The 21038-nt window shown below is 40.8% G+C and overlaps 2 protein-coding genes across 2 annotated transcripts in view; both read right to left on the minus strand.

Moving 5' to 3' along the window:
• Positions 1–21038, minus strand: part of LOC125721617 (NACHT, LRR and PYD domains-containing protein 12-like) — a 566129-nt gene that overhangs the window by 44803 nt on the left and 500288 nt on the right. The gene's annotated exons all lie outside the window — the stretch shown is intronic.
• LOC125721611 (uncharacterized) lies at positions 13236–14768 on the minus strand. Its single transcript, XM_048997588.1, has 2 exons — positions 13861–14768; positions 13236–13461 (listed from the first exon to the last, which is right to left on the minus strand). Exon 1 carries the CDS (start codon positions 14540–14542, stop codon positions 13868–13870), a length of 675 nt encoding a protein of 224 aa, XP_048853545.1. The 5' UTR covers positions 14543–14768; the 3' UTR covers positions 13236–13461; positions 13861–13867.

Here is a 21038-nt window from a genome sequence, read left to right on the forward strand (position 1 = left end):
ATGTTACCTTTTGAAAATCTGAGATACAGCAGAGGCAAATGTAGGAAGAGCTTTCATGCTGTCTGGCCTCCTTTCACTGAAAATGTGGAGGGCCTGTATCTCACTTAGAAGATATTATTTAATCCCTTATATTACAAACCAAAGAATATTACACTACACCATTACTAGGCTACACAAAGTTATTTTAACAACCACTGAATGGAAAAAGGTCAGTGCTGAATATATATAGCTGTGGAGAATCAGCAGGCCTTGCTGAAGGACCCACAGATGTGCCCAGGCTGGGCTAAAGTGGGCTATTTTCTGATCACAGGCTTAGCACACTGAGCTACACACTGCCCCTAAATTTATAATTATATGTAATCTGTGTGTGTATGTGTTATCTAGATTTGCCCTGTATGTTTCTAACTAAATCTAATCCAGGCCTTGATCCTACACCTACTATAATTATAAGTACCTCACTATACCTATATCTAACACTGCTATTCATCACCAGTGTTACATGTCAGGGCTTCGCTGCAATAGATCCTTCAGTGCTGCAGGTTATTACTGTGACTTTGCACACACACACGTTGCTGCTTCCTCAGCCAGTGTCACATATACTTTATTACACACAGACCTCAGTAATCTCTGCTACACTCACACCTGCTCACTTTACATCCATGGTTAAATTCTCCTAATGGAATCTATCTTAATGTCTTTATTATATTTTATTTTAATTGTTACCATATTATTCATTGTATTGTTCTTTCGATTTTATTTCTATTTTATTATTGCTAATACACCGGATCTGAGTGCCTCATTTTGTTCCCTTCATGTAGAACACGTTTTGTAATGACAATAAAACATCCTTATCCTCATCTAAATCACACTGTCTAACTACTAACCTGTTTAAATAATATAATTGGATTTCAAAGGTTAATAGTCACTCAATTACCCCCTCAGCCCAACAGTACCACAAACACCCAACATGCACGGAAATTTTCTCCTAAGTTGTTTTCCCTGCCTGGAACAATACCACAGCAGTCACATGGACTAATGTTTCAAAACATTTCGGAAACCTTGCATTGAAACTTGAGGTCTTTAGAAGGGATCAGTCCTGGGTGGCAAAGTTGCCATCACAAAGGTTTTTGATTAAGGGATTCATGATGCCAGGTAGCCATCTTTCACAAGCTGGTGGGCTGTGCCACTGATGCGTTTGCTTGGGTTTTATATGTCTGTCCTGGTTTGTGTTCTTGCCACTTCAGGTTCCCTGGTTTTGCTCTACATTCCTCGGTCCTCTGCTGTGGAGTCTACCTTCTGCTTCACCTCATTCTGGTCGCCCATACAGTCAGCGGCCCATGTCCCCCTGGTTCCCTGTTTCCTGAGGTTAGTCTGCTAGTCTCCGGGGCCAGGGGGCAGAAATCTGCCATGTTGGATGGGCGGCCCAGGTTGGGGTGCTCCATCATAGACTGATACATGAAGGATTATAAATGGTTTTTAACCAGTATGTACCGAGTGTGCGTCGTGACGAAAAGAATGTCATGGGAACATTTAGGACTGACTGCAGTATTAGTTCAAAGCATGATTGTGTTTTTCTTAATTTTTATTGATTTATTTTTGAATTATTAATTTTTTAAAGTAACTTGATTCAGTTAAAAGGGGTTTTTCCATTTGCTTTAGCAGAAGTTCGTGTAAGTATGATGTTCACCTTCCCTTTTCATAGTCTAGTCTTTGCCAAGTTTAATGCTTATTTCCCCTGGTTAAGTTAATCTGACTTGTGTGTTTAGGAGGGTCATACAGGCTTTTTGTTTGTAATGGAAGCACAGGGTCTGTACTTGCAGCTTATTTGCCATGCTAATGGAAGCATTTTACCTTCCTCTCTAATCTCTTTTTTTCTTGGCTCTCACTGCAGTCTCCTCTATGCCAGGGTTTCTCAACCCAGTCCTTGGACCCCACTGCAAAGATCCACAGTTTTGCTCTGTCCAAGCTCTCAGCACAGCAGTAAAAGGTGACTGTTTGGTTCATGCATGCAGGGATCTGGGACAGAGCAAAAACGTGGAGCTGTCTGGTGGGCTGAGGAATGAGTTTAGAAATGCTGCTGTATGAAGTATTAAACCATTTGACCGGTTGGATAAATATTAAAATGTTTTCTCAAAATATAAAAAGAGATAATCTTCTGTTTTGCGTCTCATTACAAGCAAACTTGTTTTTTGTTTTTATGTCACTCTAGTATTTGATATCTAATTTTCAGTCTTCTGGCAATATAATCTGGTGAATGGGGAAAGACTTCCAGCAGGGGCTCCGGTTTCCTCCCACAGTCCAAAAGTGCGCAGGGTAGGTTAATTGGCAAATCTGAGTTGTGAGTGTTTGCGCCCTGCAGAGTGTTGACTCCTGCCCAGGGTTGGTTCCTGCCTACGCCTGTTGTTCCAAGGACAGGCTCCGGTCCCCCCCGCGACCTCAGTTTGGCTTGCTGTCTCCCCGCTTGGTTTTCTTTGGTTTACGTCTTCACTAGCCCCCTTGTTGCTTTGACTTGTGTGTATGTTATGTATGTGTGATTGTATTGCTGCATAGGGAGTGACTGCTATTTTTAGTGGTGCAACGGATCACAAAACTAACGGTTCGGATCATATCACGGATTTTGAGTCACGGATCGGATCAATTTTCGGATCAGCAAAAAGGGGAGGAGTCAAATGTAATTTGCTTCTCATTTATTACAAGAACAGTATGGCAAGGAACTTTTGGTTTTATCAAAAATAACTAAAATAAATTACAAAAATAAAACCAAGAAATAACTGAAAAAGCTGAATAAATACAATTTTTAAATAAAATTCTCAATACTTGAATACTTCAATGCAACAATTGAAAAACAACCTGAGAACTGAAAACAGGCCAAACCTTATAATGACAAATTTTTTTTCAAAAAGATGAGGATGTCTACATTCTCTGGGGAGAGAGTAGACCTCTTAGCTGTCACTATGTCACCTGCTGTGGAGAATACCCTCTCACTAGGAACTGAAGTGCCAGGCACAGCAAGGTAGTGTCTTGCCATTTTTGCAATGTGAGGGTATTTACACTCATTGTGTTTCCACCACGCCAGCGGATTACCACCATCCACTGGCAAACTGCTTGCTGCCCTGTATGACGCTACCTCCTCTTTGATTGTGTTGTAAAAAGTTTTCTCTGTGTCTGACTCTTTCACAAATGTATCCCCAAAAAGCTCTTCTATGGCAGACTTCTTTTGTGGAGGAGATGCATTTGGCCCTGTGTCTTCTTCAGAGGGTGTTGGCTCTGTGGCTTGACCCTGCAGAAAAAATTACTGAGTTATTTAACTATATTTCTTGTTATATATTTCATAGGCAATCAATAACATATGCTGGTAATTTTCAAAATTAAGATCAAATATTCACATAAATAATAGTTAAAATATTTTATAACTTAATTATATTAATATTAAATAATATGAATAACTGTATTATTTTTTACCTCTTCAGTAGCCACAATCTCAGTTGTGAGATCAGTGTATGTCTTCTCGCGTAGGGCTGGTTCTATGTGAGTCAGGGACTTGAACCTTGGATCAAGTGCAGTAGATCTGTGAAGATAATCTTGTATTTCAGGGGGGTTGGTGTATCTGGAAATCAGGTCCCCTCTTATGGCAGCCTTAACATCTCTGGTAATGCTGGTGTCTTCCTCATTTGCACACATGGATTGTATAATTCTGGTTTTCAGAGGTAGGATCATGGACACAGATGGTGCATTTTCAGTACTCAATAGGGTTGTGACTGTTTTGAGAGGTTTGAGGAGCTGAAGGACCTCCTCTGCTACTTTCACATCATCATCAGACAAGGTGACAATGTCTCTGATATTTTTTTTCAGTGTCTTTTCTGTCAGTGCAGAGTATACTGCTGCCTGCTGCTCAAGATAGCGCTCCAACATGTCATATGTGGAATTCCATCTTGTAGTGACGTCGTGTATGAGCTTGTGGGCTGGTAGCTGTAGCATTTCTTGCTTTGTTTTAAGGACATGAGCTGCTGTTGTACTTCTGTGGAAAAAAGAAACCACCTTCCTAATCCTCCCAAGAAGGCGATCCATCTGGTTAACTGAGATTCCTCTTTGGCATGCTAAATTTATCACATGTGCAAAGCAAGATATCTGTGGCCCTAGTCCAGCTTCTGTCACTGCATTTACTTGGTTTCTGGCATTATCTGTGGTGACTGGGATATTGCTACATGCATTGTGTCTCTTTAACTTCCACTCAGCTACTGCTTCTATCAGGATTTGCGCTAGATTTGTTCTTGTGTGAGTCTCATAGAGGGGGCGTGTCTGTAGCACCGGACTTTGCATCTCCCATCCCGCTGTTATATAATGGGCAGTCACAGTCACGTAGCTTTCGGTAGCCCTTGATGTCCACCCGTCTGTGGTGAACGAAATAGAGGATGCATCTGATAAGTCTGCGACGATTTTGCTTTTTTCCTGTTCGTAAAGTTCAGGCATGACCTTCATGCTGAAATGTGTGCGCGAGGGTATTTCGTACTGTGGCTCAAGCACTTTTAGGAGGTTTTTAAAACCCTTGTTTTCAACAACAGAGTATGGCCTCATGTCTGCCGCGATAAACATCCCGATAGATTTGGTAATAGCTTTAGCCCGCTCTGATTCTGGTGCAAAGTGCTGCTTAAATGCAGCGGTGAGCAGCTGTTGCTGTGGTTGCTTCGGTTTGCATCCTGTCTGCACACCGGGGTGATGTCGCTTCAGATGCGTGGCCATACTCGATGTATTGCCACTTTCATACGGCTTTCTCGTGCCACAGTGTCTACACAATGTAACTGTTTTGTCCACCACCCTTCTTCCGTCATCATTATATTTTACAGGAAAGCCAAAATGCTCCCATACAAAAGATTTGAATGACGCGGGAGGCTTTTCGAGTTCCTCTGTTCCGCCGCTAGCCATCGTTGTTGACTGAGTCACATGTTCCGCTGACGTAAACACGACTTCTGTGTAATTAATTATTTATTATTTAAGCAATATCAGCAGAAAACACTGTTTTATCTGCGGTTATTTTTTTTTTATTTATCTAAAAGTTTAAAAAACGAGTTAATCCGCGGATCACGTGCGTTCCGAACCGTGGGTTGTAATCCGTACGGATCACGGATCAACCGCGATCCGTTGCACCCCTAGCTATTTTGTTTTGCAAGTGTGTGTTGGACTCTGTTTATTTGGTCAGGGAGTGAGGTGGAGTGTTTGTCTTTTGGTTTCCTTTTCTTTTGCACTTAGGTGAGATTAGCTGTGGGTCGCACTTGATAGTTGGGGATTTTGTTTGTTATTTTGGCTGTGGTCACTCCCAAAGTCTTTTGCACCGGGTTATTTGTTCAGTGTCAGTATTATACATGAAAAAAAATGAAAATACAAAAAATATCCCTTTGTCCACTGGTGTTCCCTTCTTGCCCTCACCCCGTTTGTCCCTTTATCCCATTCCCCTTTCCCGTGAATACTGTTACACTCCAACCCTAGACAGGATATCAAAACAGCATCTTACCTATAGTTTTAAAAGAGATGAGGGATATTAATCATTGACCTTTACCTTTGCTATTTCAGAAATCCGTATCTGCTACCTTGTGACTGGAAGTATACACTGTAAAAAAAGGCAAAATTTGTCACAGTTTTAAACGATTTTATATCAGCCAATTTGACTACAGTATAATTATTTTTTTCCTCTTATGTTAAATGACAGAAAAGTTTTATCAAAACTACATTGCATAACTGGCATCGTAGTACTGATCAGCACCGATTCAGACATCCCGATGAACAAATATGAAGTTCATTTAAACTGTGGTACCTTAAATCCGTCAAGTTACCTCGATAAGCCAGTAACCCTGATTCGTAGTATAGGCCACTGATCACAAGCACTCTGTGTAAACGTATTGTTTAACCGGCGCTGTTGCATTACCAGGGTGAGAGGTTGACTTGCTGGTTAGCTATAAAAACAGATGTTAGTGCAACTCCACGTTAATGGTGCGGTCATCATGGCTTATAAATGCTTATTATCGTTCATCATTGTTTGTGTCAGTAACGATAACATAAACAAGGGTAGGCACCAGGAGAACATCATTGGCTCTTGCATCGATTACTTTTCCCGTAACACCCTTTAGATTGTTTCCCTGAAGGGCAGCAAACCGACAATTTCCATGGACAACTGCCTTTACTACTTTAAACATACTACGGATAAGAAACCCAGGGTGATCATTCCGCTGGAGAATCTGAGCATCCGTGAGGTGAAGGATCTCAGGAAGCCTAACTGCTTTGAACTGTACATCCCTAACAACAGCAGACAGCTGATGAAAGCCTGCAAAACGGAGGCGGACGGCCGCCTGGTAGAGGGCAATCATGTGGTGTACCGCATCTCGGCGCCAACCCCTGAGGAGAAGGACAAGTGGATACAGAGCATCACTGCTGCTGTGAGCACTGACTCTTTTTATGAGATGCTGGCAGTAAGAAAAAAACGGCTGCATAAATAAATAACGATAAAGACTGTGTGAATATGGTTGGATGTGCTATTGCAGAAAGTATTTATTTCAGAACAAGGAACTTTGCACAAAGTAATGTTTAACCTTAAGGTAGCATGACCGAATTCCAGGTTTTGTTTTGATGCGACTTATTGTTCACTACAGATTTTATCATCGAAATGCCCTGTCCTTTTTTTGTATAAATGTGAAATTAAATGTTATTTGCACTGTATTGCTGATCTTTATGTCAGAGTACCTTTTTTTCTGAGAATCCACACTGCTGTAAATTAGCATTAACATGATTAGGATTGGGATGGAAAAATTATTTTCCATCTTAACCCATATTCTAAGCATATTGATTTCTGTTGTAAATTTTACTTTTACAGCAGTATGATTTAAGACACTAACAGCAATTTTTCAACCAGTAATTGTTAATGTGATAGGAATTGCATTCAACAGCAAATGCGTTCAACTTAACCAAATGTATAAATCTTACATATTCTGATGATTTGACATTCCCCCGACGTCTGTGTGATGTATTTCAGCAACAACACGCAGTTAATGAGATCACTATGCGGAATTTAGCCGACTGTTATTTTACTGATTAGGATATATCACCCAAGATTGGGGTATACTATATATCAAGGGTCAGCAACCTTTTTGAAACTGAGAGCTACTTCACGGGTACTGAGCCATACAAAGGCTACCAGAACAGACTTTACCTAAACTTATCTAAACTTCATGTAGAATAAACACGTTTTAAATGCTTTTTTGGATATTGTCATTTTCAAATCTATATAAATACAAATGTGATTAAAGAAGAATAGCAACAAGATTAAATTAAATTTTAGTCGCTGCCCACTGGTGAGTTGTGGTATTTTTAGAACAGGTCCGTGGGTGACTCAGGTGGTCCTTGGGGGCATCCTGGTGCCAGTGGGCACCATGTTGGTGACCCCTGTTCTAAATGGTATGTAGGGTATGCAAACTACACCAACGCTTCTGATGTAGCTACATTTAGGCTTATAGTGGAATAATATAGTGGAAGATTCCTTGCGTGAGTGTCTGAGAGCGTGAAAGTCATGCCAGATGCATGGTAGTCGGCAGCCCTGCTTTCCGTGTGCATCTGGAGGATCAGGCTGCAGAACACTGGAAAGGGGTCCACAGCTCAAGGGGACCACCAGAGGACAGATGGAGTGGAACCGGGAACCAAGGGATTTGCCAGTGACTGGCACTCACTGTTGTTTTCGACTACAATAAAAACAGTTGTACTGGCTAAATAATGAGCATACAAAAGGAAAAAAAAGACATGGATAGGAATAAAAAGGTAATTAAAAATAGAAAAACAACTGAAGAGTCATTCACACTGAACACGCGTCTCTGCTCTCAGGACGATGATCCTGCCAACTGCGCCAGACTGCGACAGACCGAACTACAAAACTGTAGACTCAGTGGACAGCTGACTACGCCACCCTAGGAATTTCATCCAGCTTTCCATTGAGACTACAGTTTTGCAGTCTGTTCTGCCAAACAATGTATTAAAAAGTGCAGTGTTATACATGACACTGTAATTAGTTCAATTCAAGAGATGTACTATCAAGTTATAATAGTGTGATTATCATAATCACACAAATATATGAATTCCTCTGATACTGAATTAAACAACCCTTTATGCTGTCCCTTATGTGAATTAGTAAACATTTCCACACCTCTTTCACCATAGACAACCATTCTCTCCATAGTCATATGCAATTCCAATTCCCCCTTTTATTTATTTTATGGCAGACAGCAGTGTATTATTATATTATAATTATATTATATTTATTATAATTATATAATTATATTATATTATAATTATTATATATATCATTATATTAGGGTGCCCCTCGCAGAAGGTAAATTTAATCTTATTTAATTACATTTTCTATATAGCGTCAGATGACAGCAGACGTCATTTACTGTAAGGTTACCTTTACTATAGAAGATATAACAGCTCCCAAAGTTCTTCATCTGGTACAGAAAACATACGCCTGACAGATGTTGAAATTTATTCCGTCTTTATTCTTCTAGACACCGTGAAAAACTATAAAATAAACATATTATTAAATTCCTGCATTACATTTAATCTTACAAGACATTCTAAAAGATCCATGATATTACCGCTAAACAGCGGCTCATACATCACCGCAATTCCACTTTTCAATACAAGACAACAAGTAAATACAATAAATATAAATTACCGTGTGCGCCTTCTGACCAAATGCTTAGGAGTTATTACAGATCCTGCCGTGACAAGCCGACAAACCACAAGTTGACTCCATGAATCTCCCAGCATGCATTTACTCCTACCCTATTCCGTCACATGACCATGTATTCAAGGGTTAACACGGATCAATTAAATAGTCAGCAGAGGGCACTGGCATACATTTCACAGTATACATCCATCCATCCATCCATTTTCCAAACCGCTTATCCTATTGGGTCGCGGGGGGTCCGGAGCCTATCCCGGAAACAACGGGCACGAGGCAGGGAACAACCCAGGATGGGGGGCCAGCCCATCGCAGGGCACACTCACACACCATGCACTCACACAGGCACACCTACGGGCAATTTAGCAACTCCAATTAGCCTCAGCATGTTTTTGGACTGTGGGGGGAAACCGGAGTACCCGGAGGAAACCCCACGACGACATGGGGAGAACATGCAAACTCCACACACATGTGACCCAGGCGGAGACTCGAACCCGGGTCCCAGAGGTGTGAGGCAACAGTGCTAACCACTGCACCACCATGCCGCCCTCACAGTATCCATTCTATATTAAATCAAACCAGCAAAAGGTGATTATAAAATAACCGTCTTAGCGACAGTTACAGAGTGGCGTAGTCACCCTTTCGCTCTATAGCGCCCCCTACCCCTACTACGATTATAATTATAATAATTGCCTCATGTGCAGTTACGCTGGTTAAATTACCTGGAAATGTTATTAACTGCACATTCTCCTAGAAACTAACAACAGTGCTCACTCAGGTATATTTATAATGGTCAGAAAGCTGATGTAAAGTCTGATATAGTGCTGAATGTGTTATTTTGTAGACAGTAATAGGTTTAATTAATTTTATATTCCATTACTGTAGAAAGCTATACTTGCTTACTTAAGGTATTTTGCGTTATTAATGTGTGATTTAAATGCAAATAGTTTTATTACAGTCAGCATTTATTCACAGTGAGTAGCTTGTCATCATGAAGAGGAAGTGTGACAATCGTGAGTTTTTGGGCAACCACAGAAAAGCAGGAAAGTAAGTACAGACAGTGAGATAATTAGTGCCAGTCAGATGATAGACGTATACAGTATGTGAGTCAAAGGTTCTTCATATATTAATCATTCCCATTCAGGTAACAAATCCTTAGAAATCCATTCCTGAGCATCATGCCAAGAAGCACCACTTGTTTACTGATAACTGCTTTCATGTAAACTCTGCTGTGCTGAGAGTAAAGATGAAGAGGGAGAGACAGCAAGAGGCTGCTGACGGCAGAGAATGCAGGCGACATGGAGGGGAGTGAGAAAAGGAGCAAATATTGATGGTTAAGAGTGAATAATGACGTCACAGCAGCCTGATCCTGATGTTAGTTTAATATGCTTCTTAGTTTGGCCTGTGGTGTGTATTTCAGATACAGCATTTAATCAGGGAGACTGAGTGTGAGTCAATGACAGAGAGAGAGAGAGAGAGAGCAGACAGGCAGGTGAAGATGAAGGTGTATTAGGGAGGAGGGGGGAGGAGCTTGGACCTTCACCAAATCAGCCAAATGTAAATGTCACGTCTATCAAACAGGAGACCCTGCTTTCAGGAGAAATGGTTTAAAGATCACACTGGGCTCCCTTACAGCCCCCCCTCGTCTTAAGGGGGGTTCTTTGTTTCTACTGTGCAAAATAATTTGTAACACAAATGTCTAAACTGGCATGAAAGACACATTCAGCTCTTGTGAAGACTGGCATGTGAAACTGGAAAAGGCACTGGGGAAATTCAGTGCACATAAAGACAGGCAGTGCCACAGATTAGCACTGATGACATGGATTCAGAAGATCAATCCTGTTAATATTCAACCTTCAGATGAGCTGGAAAGAGCAGCAGCAAGTGAGGAAAAATCTTCTGAAGTTAAGTACTTGGCACGGCAAGGCCTGGCTTTTCGAGGTGTTGGTAAGGAGAGTGGGAATTCTGATCCTTCCTGATCCTTTTGGTTTTGATGTGTGTGTTGTAAAAAACCCTATTTTCCACCCGTGTCATGCACTGCCGCAACCAGAAGAGGGCAGAAGATATGGCACAAAAACAAAGGAAGAAGCCTAACTTTAAAAAAACTTCAAAAAACATCAAGACTCATCCAGCATAGGGTGGTGGGTTAACGAATAACACAAACAATCAAAGAATAAGCAAACAAATGAGAGAAAAGATGCAGAGATGACTGAGAAGCAGGGGATGACTGGAGAAAAGACGACAGGACCAGAAGACAGGAGGGATACAGGGAGAGCGGAGAAGACAGTATAACTGAAGAATGGGAGAAGAGGAGAGACCGCAGAGGAAGGAGAACATAGATGACTGGAGGGGAGGGAATATAGGAGCAACAGAGAGAAGGAGGAAGGGCTGCGGAGGAGAAGACAGGATAAGAGGGGAAAATGTGAGCAGAGAAGGACAAACACCCCCACTGCCCAGCAAAGTGCACTTGTAAGTAAACCACAATTTTAGCCTTGGGCTCAATATCTGGACTTGTCTCTGTGTAGCAATGCATAGAATCCCTGACACTGGTTATGACTGTACTGTATTAGTCCTAAACCTGCCATTATAGTGTAAGAAGAAAAGATTTTTTTTTTTTTAAATAAATCATTTTAAAAAAAGGTAGAGCGATGTAGCCCCTGGAGAAGTCCCCCCCCCCCCCCCCCAAAGCCCTGTTTGTTCCCTTCTAGCTTCCAGATGAAACTCACAATGCACCCCAATGCCACCTAACTTCTCTTCCACATGATGCACCTTATTTACCCTTTGAATCCTGTCTATTATTGAGCGTTTTTCTATCCATTTGATTATCAGCTTATTACACTGTATGTACATTAGTCAGCCATTTTCCGGACAGTCTGGGCTACTCAGATATGTCATAATTCGATTTGTAAATGCTGACAGTCTTGATATTATCCTTCTTATCAGGAAAAACTACTTCTGCATATAGATATTTCTCAATTTTTAGTCTCATCTAATATAAAAATTGGCAGGTAGTACAAATATAATCTTATAAATGCTGAGATTAGAGTATCTGCGATGCAGGAATGCAGGGGTTTCATTGGGGCCCTTTCTATGGCTTAGTACTGTGAAGGAGTACATGGTTAGTGCCAGGCGCAAATGAATATCTTTGATTTTGCATCCATTTGGTAACTTGTTGAAGTTGTCTGATAGTCAGTAATACATGGTTTAATTAATATGATTCTTTATTTACTACTTTATAACATCTGAAAGAAACTGAAATAGGAAAGCTTATTTTAATTTATGGTCCACTGGATAAACACAGACATTACAGACGGTTTTAGAGTCTAATGCTGAATGTTTTTTGCTATCATTTTTCTGCCTGCATATGCTATGATTGGTGCAGTGAAATTTGAGAATGTGTTTGTGGTCAGTATCATAGCCTCAGACAACAAACCAATGCTGTAGTGTGTCACTGTGTTTACATGTGAGAGGGGTTCCAGTTACATAATGGACTCGTTCTAATTGTTTTGACGGAGCTCGACAAACCTAAAAAATAAATGCTGGTTTTATCAAAAACTATGTCATATAGCTATATTCCAGATTTATTACAGCCAAACACATCTCGGAGCTCCGAGGAACCTCCTTCTCCCTACATTTCCCTCCTTCACACTCTTCCCTCAAATACTGTTACATTTGTCTTTTTTCCACACTCACACCCTATCTTGATCATACTCTGACTGCATGGCATCCATATGCAGGGCAAACTATTTTAGTCTTATCTAGTATAATATGACATAAACATTGAATTTGATAGTTATCTTTTATTTACACATTAGAACACAACACATGAACATGAAGGGATCGTTTGCATTTGCAACCAACACCTCCGCAAACCCCCTGTGGAATACTGGCCGCGGACAGGGGTGGGAATCCCCAAGCTGGAAGACTGTACTGCATCATGTTAACATTAGCTAGCTAGTTAGCATGGATACAGAGTGCTCCGGACTACAACTATAAAGGACGTAAGGTGTGTGATATAGTAAAACACTTACTAACAGGTAATGCGCGTGAATGACAACTTTACCTGTTACCAGAATAGCCTCCTACACGTTCGCCGAATGACAGCAGGCAGAAGGCGGTGCGTTTTTCAGAAACACACTGGAGTTAAACTTACGCCGCGTTATTTACCAGCACTTGTAACACCAACATTTGCAGCCATTAACTCATATGTGGTAGTAACACTGAAATTACTTTCTCTGCGTCAAAATAAGGCAACACTGTGATTTTGATACTTTATCATTTATACTTAACCGTACCTTCCTCCCATTCCTCCGTCTCTGCTTATTGACATTTAGGAGAGTCTCAGATATAAATCAACGATTCAAAATTATCAAACAAAGACAGACACAACACTGAAAAGATGACAAAGACACAGTTTGAAAGGTAAATATGTTTTATTGCAAATCTCTTATCTTAACATAGCCTACCTTATCATATGTTAACTTAGCCTATCATATTTTATCTTAGCCTATCTTATTATATTTTAACTTAGCCTATCTTATCATATAACTTAACCTATCTTATCTTATTATATTTCAACTTAGCTTATATTAATATATTTCGTCTTAGCCTATCTTATATTTTAACTCAGCATATCTTATCCTATCGTATCTTATAGCTACATTAACACTTAAACAGTATCACTTTCCGTTGGGTCCCGCGGGATCCCAGTCCCAATGCAGGGCTCTAACACGGGTATTCTAAGAAAAAGAAAATAAACACTTTACTTAACTTTACTTAAAGCAGTCATATAACTAATAAATATATAAATAAATACCCAATTAATGCCATATAAATCATTTATAAAAGTATTAAAAACACGGCTGTAAATACTTATACAAAGGCATAACACATTATAGCTATCTTGATAATGCATTATGAATGCTCTGATCTATATATACACAATAAATATCTTCATAATACATTATATCGGCCATTAATCCATAATAAACATGGCTATAATGTGTTATGCTTTTTTTTCTTCAATATTTATACCCATGTCTATAATATATTTATGGATGCATTACAGTGCATTGTGAAGGTGTCAATAATGCAGTTATATTACTGCTTTAAGTCATTTGTAAACCTGAATTCACAACCTTATAATTACTGCCTCTTGCTACTTCTTCTGAAGGGCAGGGGACAGCAGAAGAAGCACCACTTCATCTTCTTCTTCTTCTTCTTGTGGCTCTTCTCAGTAACATCTTCAGAAAGATCTTCGGCATTCACATGGAATGATACTTCTTCTTCACTGTAGATCTTCTCGGCAGCATCAGCATCTTCTTTTGTTTTATCTGTCTTCATCACTTCAGTCTCGTCCTCTTCCTCAGGTCCTTCTTCTGGTATAGTCAGTAGCTGTGATCTGTCTTCAGATGCCACCATACACTGAAACCTGACCAGTGTGGTAGCATCAGCATCTTCTGCCTGCTGGAATACCACATCAGCTTCTTCATTTTCCTCAGGTCCATCTTCCTGTAAAGTCTGCAGCCATATTCTGGCTACATATGCCGCCATGCACTGCCAACTGTCCACTGTGGCAGCATCAGTGTCTTCTGCTTCCTGAAGCTCCTCATCTCTTTCTTCATCTTCCTCAAGGTCTTCCTCCTGGATGGGTTCTAGCCAAGTTCTGCCTACTTGTGACACCACATATTCCACAGCATTCCCTGTACTTTTCCCTCCTCCTCCCTTAACCTCCTCCACATTCACTCCCACCTCACATACATTCTCCTCACCTCCATTTAGCATATCCATCATACTAATACCAGCCTCTGTCCCCTCCATCACAACCCTGGAGGCCTTCCCCTCAAATGTTCCCCACTCTGGTACCTCCACATATTCCTCACTACTCTGCCCCCTTACCTCACCCTCCCCCCGGCTTGTCCGGTCCTTCCTGACTTTCTTTTTTTTGTTAAGGTAGCAAGTTTTATAAATTTCCCAGTCTTCAGATGAAAGGCCGTAATTACTCTGAAGACTTTGAGATGAAATACTAGTGCTGGCTAGCAGTCCATCCTTTCCCACACTCTCCCCTCCCTTACCCAAATCAGTAGACCCCCCCAATCCCCCCTTAACCCCCCCAGCCTGGACAGTGGGGAGTGTCACTGGTGAGAACTCCTCCACACCTTCTCCCCAGTTGATCACTTCATCCCACAGGTTCCAGGCTTCCCAGTGTTGGGTGTTGGTCCATCGATCAGCTCTCTCAATTCGCTCTCTGGGGAATAAATGAGAGATTAACCAGCACTTAAGAGAGATAATAAAATAAATAAAGAGCTGGAAATTCTTCAACCATACAGAAAATACAATTGTTATAATTATTATAATAAATAATTACAGGGTTCACATATATAAAAAAGAAAGAATAAAAGAAACAGCGAGCAAGATTGCAAAAAAAATCTACTGTAAAATGCACGATACTGTAAGTGCAATAGCATATTAAACAGTAAAGTCACCAAATTATAACTAGAATCAAATACGAAACAACTGTGCTCCACATCAAATGAATACCCAGATGAATACTACCAAGAACTGAGTTAACACTAACCAAGCTAAGAATATTTGAAAGTGTTAATCCTGTGTAACAATGTAAATAGATGTAATGATAAACTTAGAAGCATCTAGCCTACTCCGAAAGTAATGCCCCAATTTTTTTTTACAATTTACCTACCACCCTGTACAGTAGGGGGTCCCAACTTCCGGTCGGTGTTCCGGTACCGTCCGCGCGGAGTATTGCACCGGGCGGCAGACAACCGGGGGTAGAGGAGCCAGCCGTCCCGTTTATTAGGGGATCGCGCCGTTTTGGAAAGAAAGCTGCCCGTATTGATGTACGGAAATACGCCATTAGCCCCGCATGTCCGTATACGCCGTCAATCTCCCGCCGCTCGGCATGGGAACCCCCAAATTATACCGCCGTCTTACCCATCCGTGACACTTTTCTACGACGGAAACCGATCCGCGGACATTGAAAGGTTGGGAAGCCCTACTAAACTAGCATGTTTGACATGAATTTACTAACCAAATAGTCTGTCATTATTTAAATATTAGCAACCACAGTAGCAATAAAAACCACTGCACTTTAAATGACGTTAAAAAATATGTAATATTAAATTTTTTTTAATGTTTTTTATTGTATTATAGACATTTACTATGTCATTATAGTATAAAAGGCTAAATAATCAAAGTAGCACAACATCAGTTGAAGAATTCAAAGACATTTTGGAGAGCTAACAAGCTACTCACCTCTGCGCCATTTTCACTCAGAGTTTGTTGTGCTTCAAACGGTAAAGTTTGTTTACGTTGTTTCTATGGAAACTGCTCTGACTCTCCGCTTGACCGTAATATAAAGGCATGTATGCAGTCATTTTCTGATTGCAGATTTGATCCCTATGCAGTAATTGACCACTGACCTCTTGGACCCTCTGGGCTGCCTTCACCTGCATTGAGGCAGCTGTTACGTTTGCTGTCATTACATTCAGCCCAAAATATCAAAGTACAGGATTTAAGATTTGAATTAGTAACAGGACCATGGGAAACAAAACATATATGTTATTGATCCCTCGAAGAAAGTTTTCAATTTTCTCCTTCTTTCAGTTCTTAAATAACGTGTCAGTTTTTGCTCTGTTTGGTTGGGATTTACCATTTTAACATTGTAGCAGTTCCTAGGCAATACACAGACAAATTCTTTTTTTTAGGATGGAATTGTTATGCTGTAAACGATTACCTTCACGTTTCAACAAAGGTACTTGCTTTCGATATATAATTTTTTGTACATGTGTACTCTGGTCATACCCCTTGTACATATGGATGGCATGGAAGGACAGTCACTGCTGTCACCTATACTGTCCCTGTCTGCTTTTCTCATTTAAGTGTTGATACGGCAAAAGAAGATGGACCTTTTGTAGAAATTTCCAGCCAGAGACTTGGTTCCTATATGAAGAGAATATTTTATTTTAATTCAGGCTTGCATGTGATCTCCCCTTTACTGCACAAGGAGGGCACACACATCAACAATTAGCAATGCAGCAAAATACAGATGAACAATTTCTCACAGTTTCAGAATAAATCAGATTTCTCTGTAATTCAGAGATTGTCTAAGACTAGATCATTTTCTGCACTTGAACCTAATTTCAAGATAAATGACACCTGGGTCTATTAAAAGAAGGTGATGCTGCCTGACCCACCAACCAAGGCTGGGAGGAAAGGGAGGAATACTAGTCAAAGGAAGGAAGAAAAGCAGCCCACCCTATCTCATGGTCATGGATACAAAAGTCAGGGAGTGTTACGAAGAAGACACCACACTTAAGACCATTGGTTTTATGCACTGAATTACACCAGATAGAGTTTTTGCATTCTAGCTGTGTTACGTAACATTCCTCAGCCTTCATTTGTTTCCACAGAATGCAGGACATAATTTAGGGTGCCAAACAAGACAGCGGAACTGCAGTATAGCCAATTATTTGTTTCAGTAGTTTTATAACAACTCGAACATAAAATGTTTGTTTTTCTTAGATAAAAGTCCAGTTGAAACAGACTTTATTTTTAAATGTTAGATTGGATTTAAGAGATGGAACATGTTGCTTGTGTTAATACTGCTTTGATTTTGAGGATGAAGTCTGAAGGGTAGGTGACGTGTAACAGGTTGTTATTTTACTTTTAATTTATAATTATACAAGATTCTGTTTTCCTTCTTCTGTCTAACCTGATGGGTACAATATCCTTTAAACTTTCCCATGATGCTTTTGTCCTGCATCGCCCCTCCCTCTGTCTTTTCCCCTTTATAAGGGTCCCGACCTCATTTCCTCTTCCCTTTGGTGTATTGCACACGTGGGAAGAGGTGAGGATCTAGTGGCAGGGTCCCCCGAGTTAGTAAATCAATTGTATAATTATGACCCATATATTATATATTATATTTGATTTATTATTCATCATAAGCAGGGGATAGAAAACACGTCTATACATAAGTATATACATTGTTTTACTTTGTGCAGAGAGAGCGAGAGGGCCAGAGCATATGAAGTTTACCCCTTTCCTTATTGTTCCCAACAGTTTCAATAAAATCCAGGAACGACAACGGCGTCTGTAATATCCCTTCCTCCTGCACCCCACACACACCTGATAACACCCCAAAACACAATGCAGAGTATAGGCAGGGAATGACCGGTTACATAGGTACACTAGTGCGGCTTGTAAATATGCCCTTAATTTATGCCTGAATATCCCTCCCATATAGTGGCTGACCACATATCATGTGAAAGACCCGGAGAGAGTGAGTGTATATATATATATATGTATGATGTGCATGTGAGAGACACCATCGGAAGTCCGGTTCAGTTCCTCAGAGGCACTACTATGGAGGCACTTACAGTAATAAACTTGCTGACCGCAAAAACTGGCACTATGATGGAAGTTATGCAGATGTGCAGAGTAGATGGAATAATTTTTGTACCTCGATAAGATTGCATGCCTTTTGCCTGTGTCTCCAGCCAGTGCCGGGGGTGAAACGCGCCTGCAATTATCAGCGGGATAACATTATCATTCTTTTTATTCTGTGGAAAATGAAAGACCGATTTGCTGGCCAGATTTATTTATGAATCATAAACATGTTGTGGGCTATATAAGTAAAGTCAGGGCTCTCAAGTCTTATGCATTGACTGTGAGACACTTGCATTTCAACCAGTTCACATGCCCACGCGCCGCACCTTATGTTTGTCAAGCTGAGAAGTAAGGGTTAGGGTTATAATTATCAATAAATAATGTACTTCCCTGTGAAACAATGATGCTGGATGTTTATTTGCATATCATGATATGGTGCAGCCTTTTAATAGGTTTCTGTTTTTCTGTTAATCCTTCATGGTGTTGAATAAGTCAGCAAGCATAAGTGTAAGGCTAGTGAGTGACTGGTGTTTTCGGGGGAGACTCCCTAGAGCTGGAGAGAAATACCTTAAGGCACGGGATGAAAAATCCCAAATCTTCCAGGAAAAATGTCAGCACTATATGTATTTGCCACACAGAACAGAACAAAAAATTCCTTAGGGAATCACACGCCTACCATAGTCACTATACTACTCAGAACGCCTGGCAGCCACCAAATCAAACATAGGAAAAGGTCCGGATTTATAGCGTTAGAATGTGGTAGAGACTAATATCCATAACGTACCATCCTAGAACACACTGTGTTCTAAAATTTAAGCCCAATTAAAATCTGAATATTAAATGAGGAAAATAATTTGATTTGTTCTTCTGGCTCATTCTTTATGCTCTTATAAAGATTTTGGAGGAGATCATCTGGCAGGTTGCCTCCATCATTGATTCTTCGATTCATGGAGATGAACCTGTCCACACTGGGCTTGTCTCACACATTTGGATTATGAAGGCTAGTGTTTAGCATGATTATGGAAAATGAAAGTACATAGCAGGTGTCAATGTTTTGGAAGACTCCAGGATTACATTGACAGTACCTCTGCGCAAAGGCCTCCATCATCCTGTCAATCTTTTGTGCTTCTCCTGGCAGACGGAAACTCCAGAGGAACTGCCTGAGAGCCTGTACCAGGTTGAACCCTGCGAATTCATGAAGCCCAAGAAATGTTTGGAGGACTTGGATATTGAAGTCGTCTCTCTCACCCAGGTAATCCCCAATGGCTGTTTTGTTCAGCCCCTCTCCCTTGTATAGGAGCTGGGCGATGTCCTCAGACGTGTGCTGGAGAAGATTGTTTTGTACCATGAACAGGATACCCTTCTTAGGGTCCATGTTGAATTTCTTTCTTCCCATGGCGACATGCCTATTCTTTTCTAAGATTTGGCTGCGTTTGGTGCTGGATTCAAGGCCCTCCACTTCCATGAGGGCCTCTCTCAGCGCCTCCCGCAGCCTCTGGATCTCCAGCAGAAGGGCTCCTTTCCTCAGCCGGATGTCCTCAAGTTCAGAGTGCTTCTCTGGACTCAGGTCCATGGAGACTGCAGCAGACAGGAAAAGGAGATCGTCAGCGGGTGTGGAGCTCAGCAGGTTGGCCATCTCTGCCAGTTTGGTTGTTGGTTCAACTCCCATGGCAGAGTAATCGTAACATTGTTAAGCCCTTGAGCAAGTCCCTTAGACCCAAGTGCTCTGACCCCAAACTCTCATCACTTCGGACAAAAGCATATGCTGAATATATGTAATCCCAAAGGGCAGTTACAGAAGACCCCAGGACCGGAGTAACGTGGGAAGCAATTACTGATGCCTGGAAGCTTTGGGGCATGCAAATAAACTGCATCCAAAGGCAAATGGCTAATAAAGAATGCTCTGAATGCCAGGCATTCGTCCAGCAGTGAGATCGTAGAGATAATGAATAAAGATAGAAAGTGTGAATAAAGATAAAACATTTTGATTGTATTTGCGAAGCGATGCTGGATGTGCTGAGCTCGCCGGGAAGGTCATGTGGTCCGCATTCCCTCCCCATGCACACGTGATCAGCTCAATCACACCGAAATTGTCGGTTTGCTGCCCTTCAGGGAAACAATCTAAAGGGTGTTACGGGAAAAGTAATCGATGCAAGAACCAATGATGTTCTCCTGGTGCCTACCCTTGTTTATGTTATCGTTACTGACACAAACAATGATGAACGATAATAAGCATTTATAAGCCATGATGACCGCACCATTAACGTGGAGTTGCACTAACATCTGTTTTTATAGCTAACCAGCAAGTCAACCTCTCACCCTGGTAATGCAACAGCGCCGGTTAAACAATACGTTTACACAGAGTGCTTGTGATCAGTGGCCTATACTACGAATCAGGGTTACTGGCTTATCGAGGTAACTTGACGGATTTAAGGTACCACAGTTTAAATGAACTTCATATTTGTTCATCGGGATGTCTGAATCGGTGCTGATCAGTACTACGATGCCAGTTATGCAATGTAGTTTTGATAAAACTTTTCTGTCATTTAACATAAGAGGAAAAAAATAATTATACTGTAGTCAAATTGGCTGATATAAAATCGTTTAAAACTGTGACAAATTTTGCCATTTTTTACAGTGTATACTTCCAGTCACAAGGTAGCAGATACGGATTTCTGAAATAGCAAAGGTAAAGGTCAATGATTAATATCCCTCATCTCTTTTAAAACTATAGGTAAGATGCTGTTTTGATATCCTGTCTAGGGTTGGAGTGTAACAGTATTCACGGGAAAGGGGAATGGGATAAAGGGACAAACGGGGTGAGGGCAAGAAGGGAACACCAGTGGACAAAGGGATATTTTTTGTATTTTCATTTTTTTTCATGTATAATACTGACACTGAACAAATAACC

The sequence above is a fragment of the Brienomyrus brachyistius genome, unplaced genomic scaffold (assembly GCF_023856365.1).
Source record: "Brienomyrus brachyistius isolate T26 unplaced genomic scaffold, BBRACH_0.4 scaffold34, whole genome shotgun sequence".
Taxonomy (NCBI): domain Eukaryota; kingdom Metazoa; phylum Chordata; class Actinopteri; order Osteoglossiformes; family Mormyridae; genus Brienomyrus; species Brienomyrus brachyistius.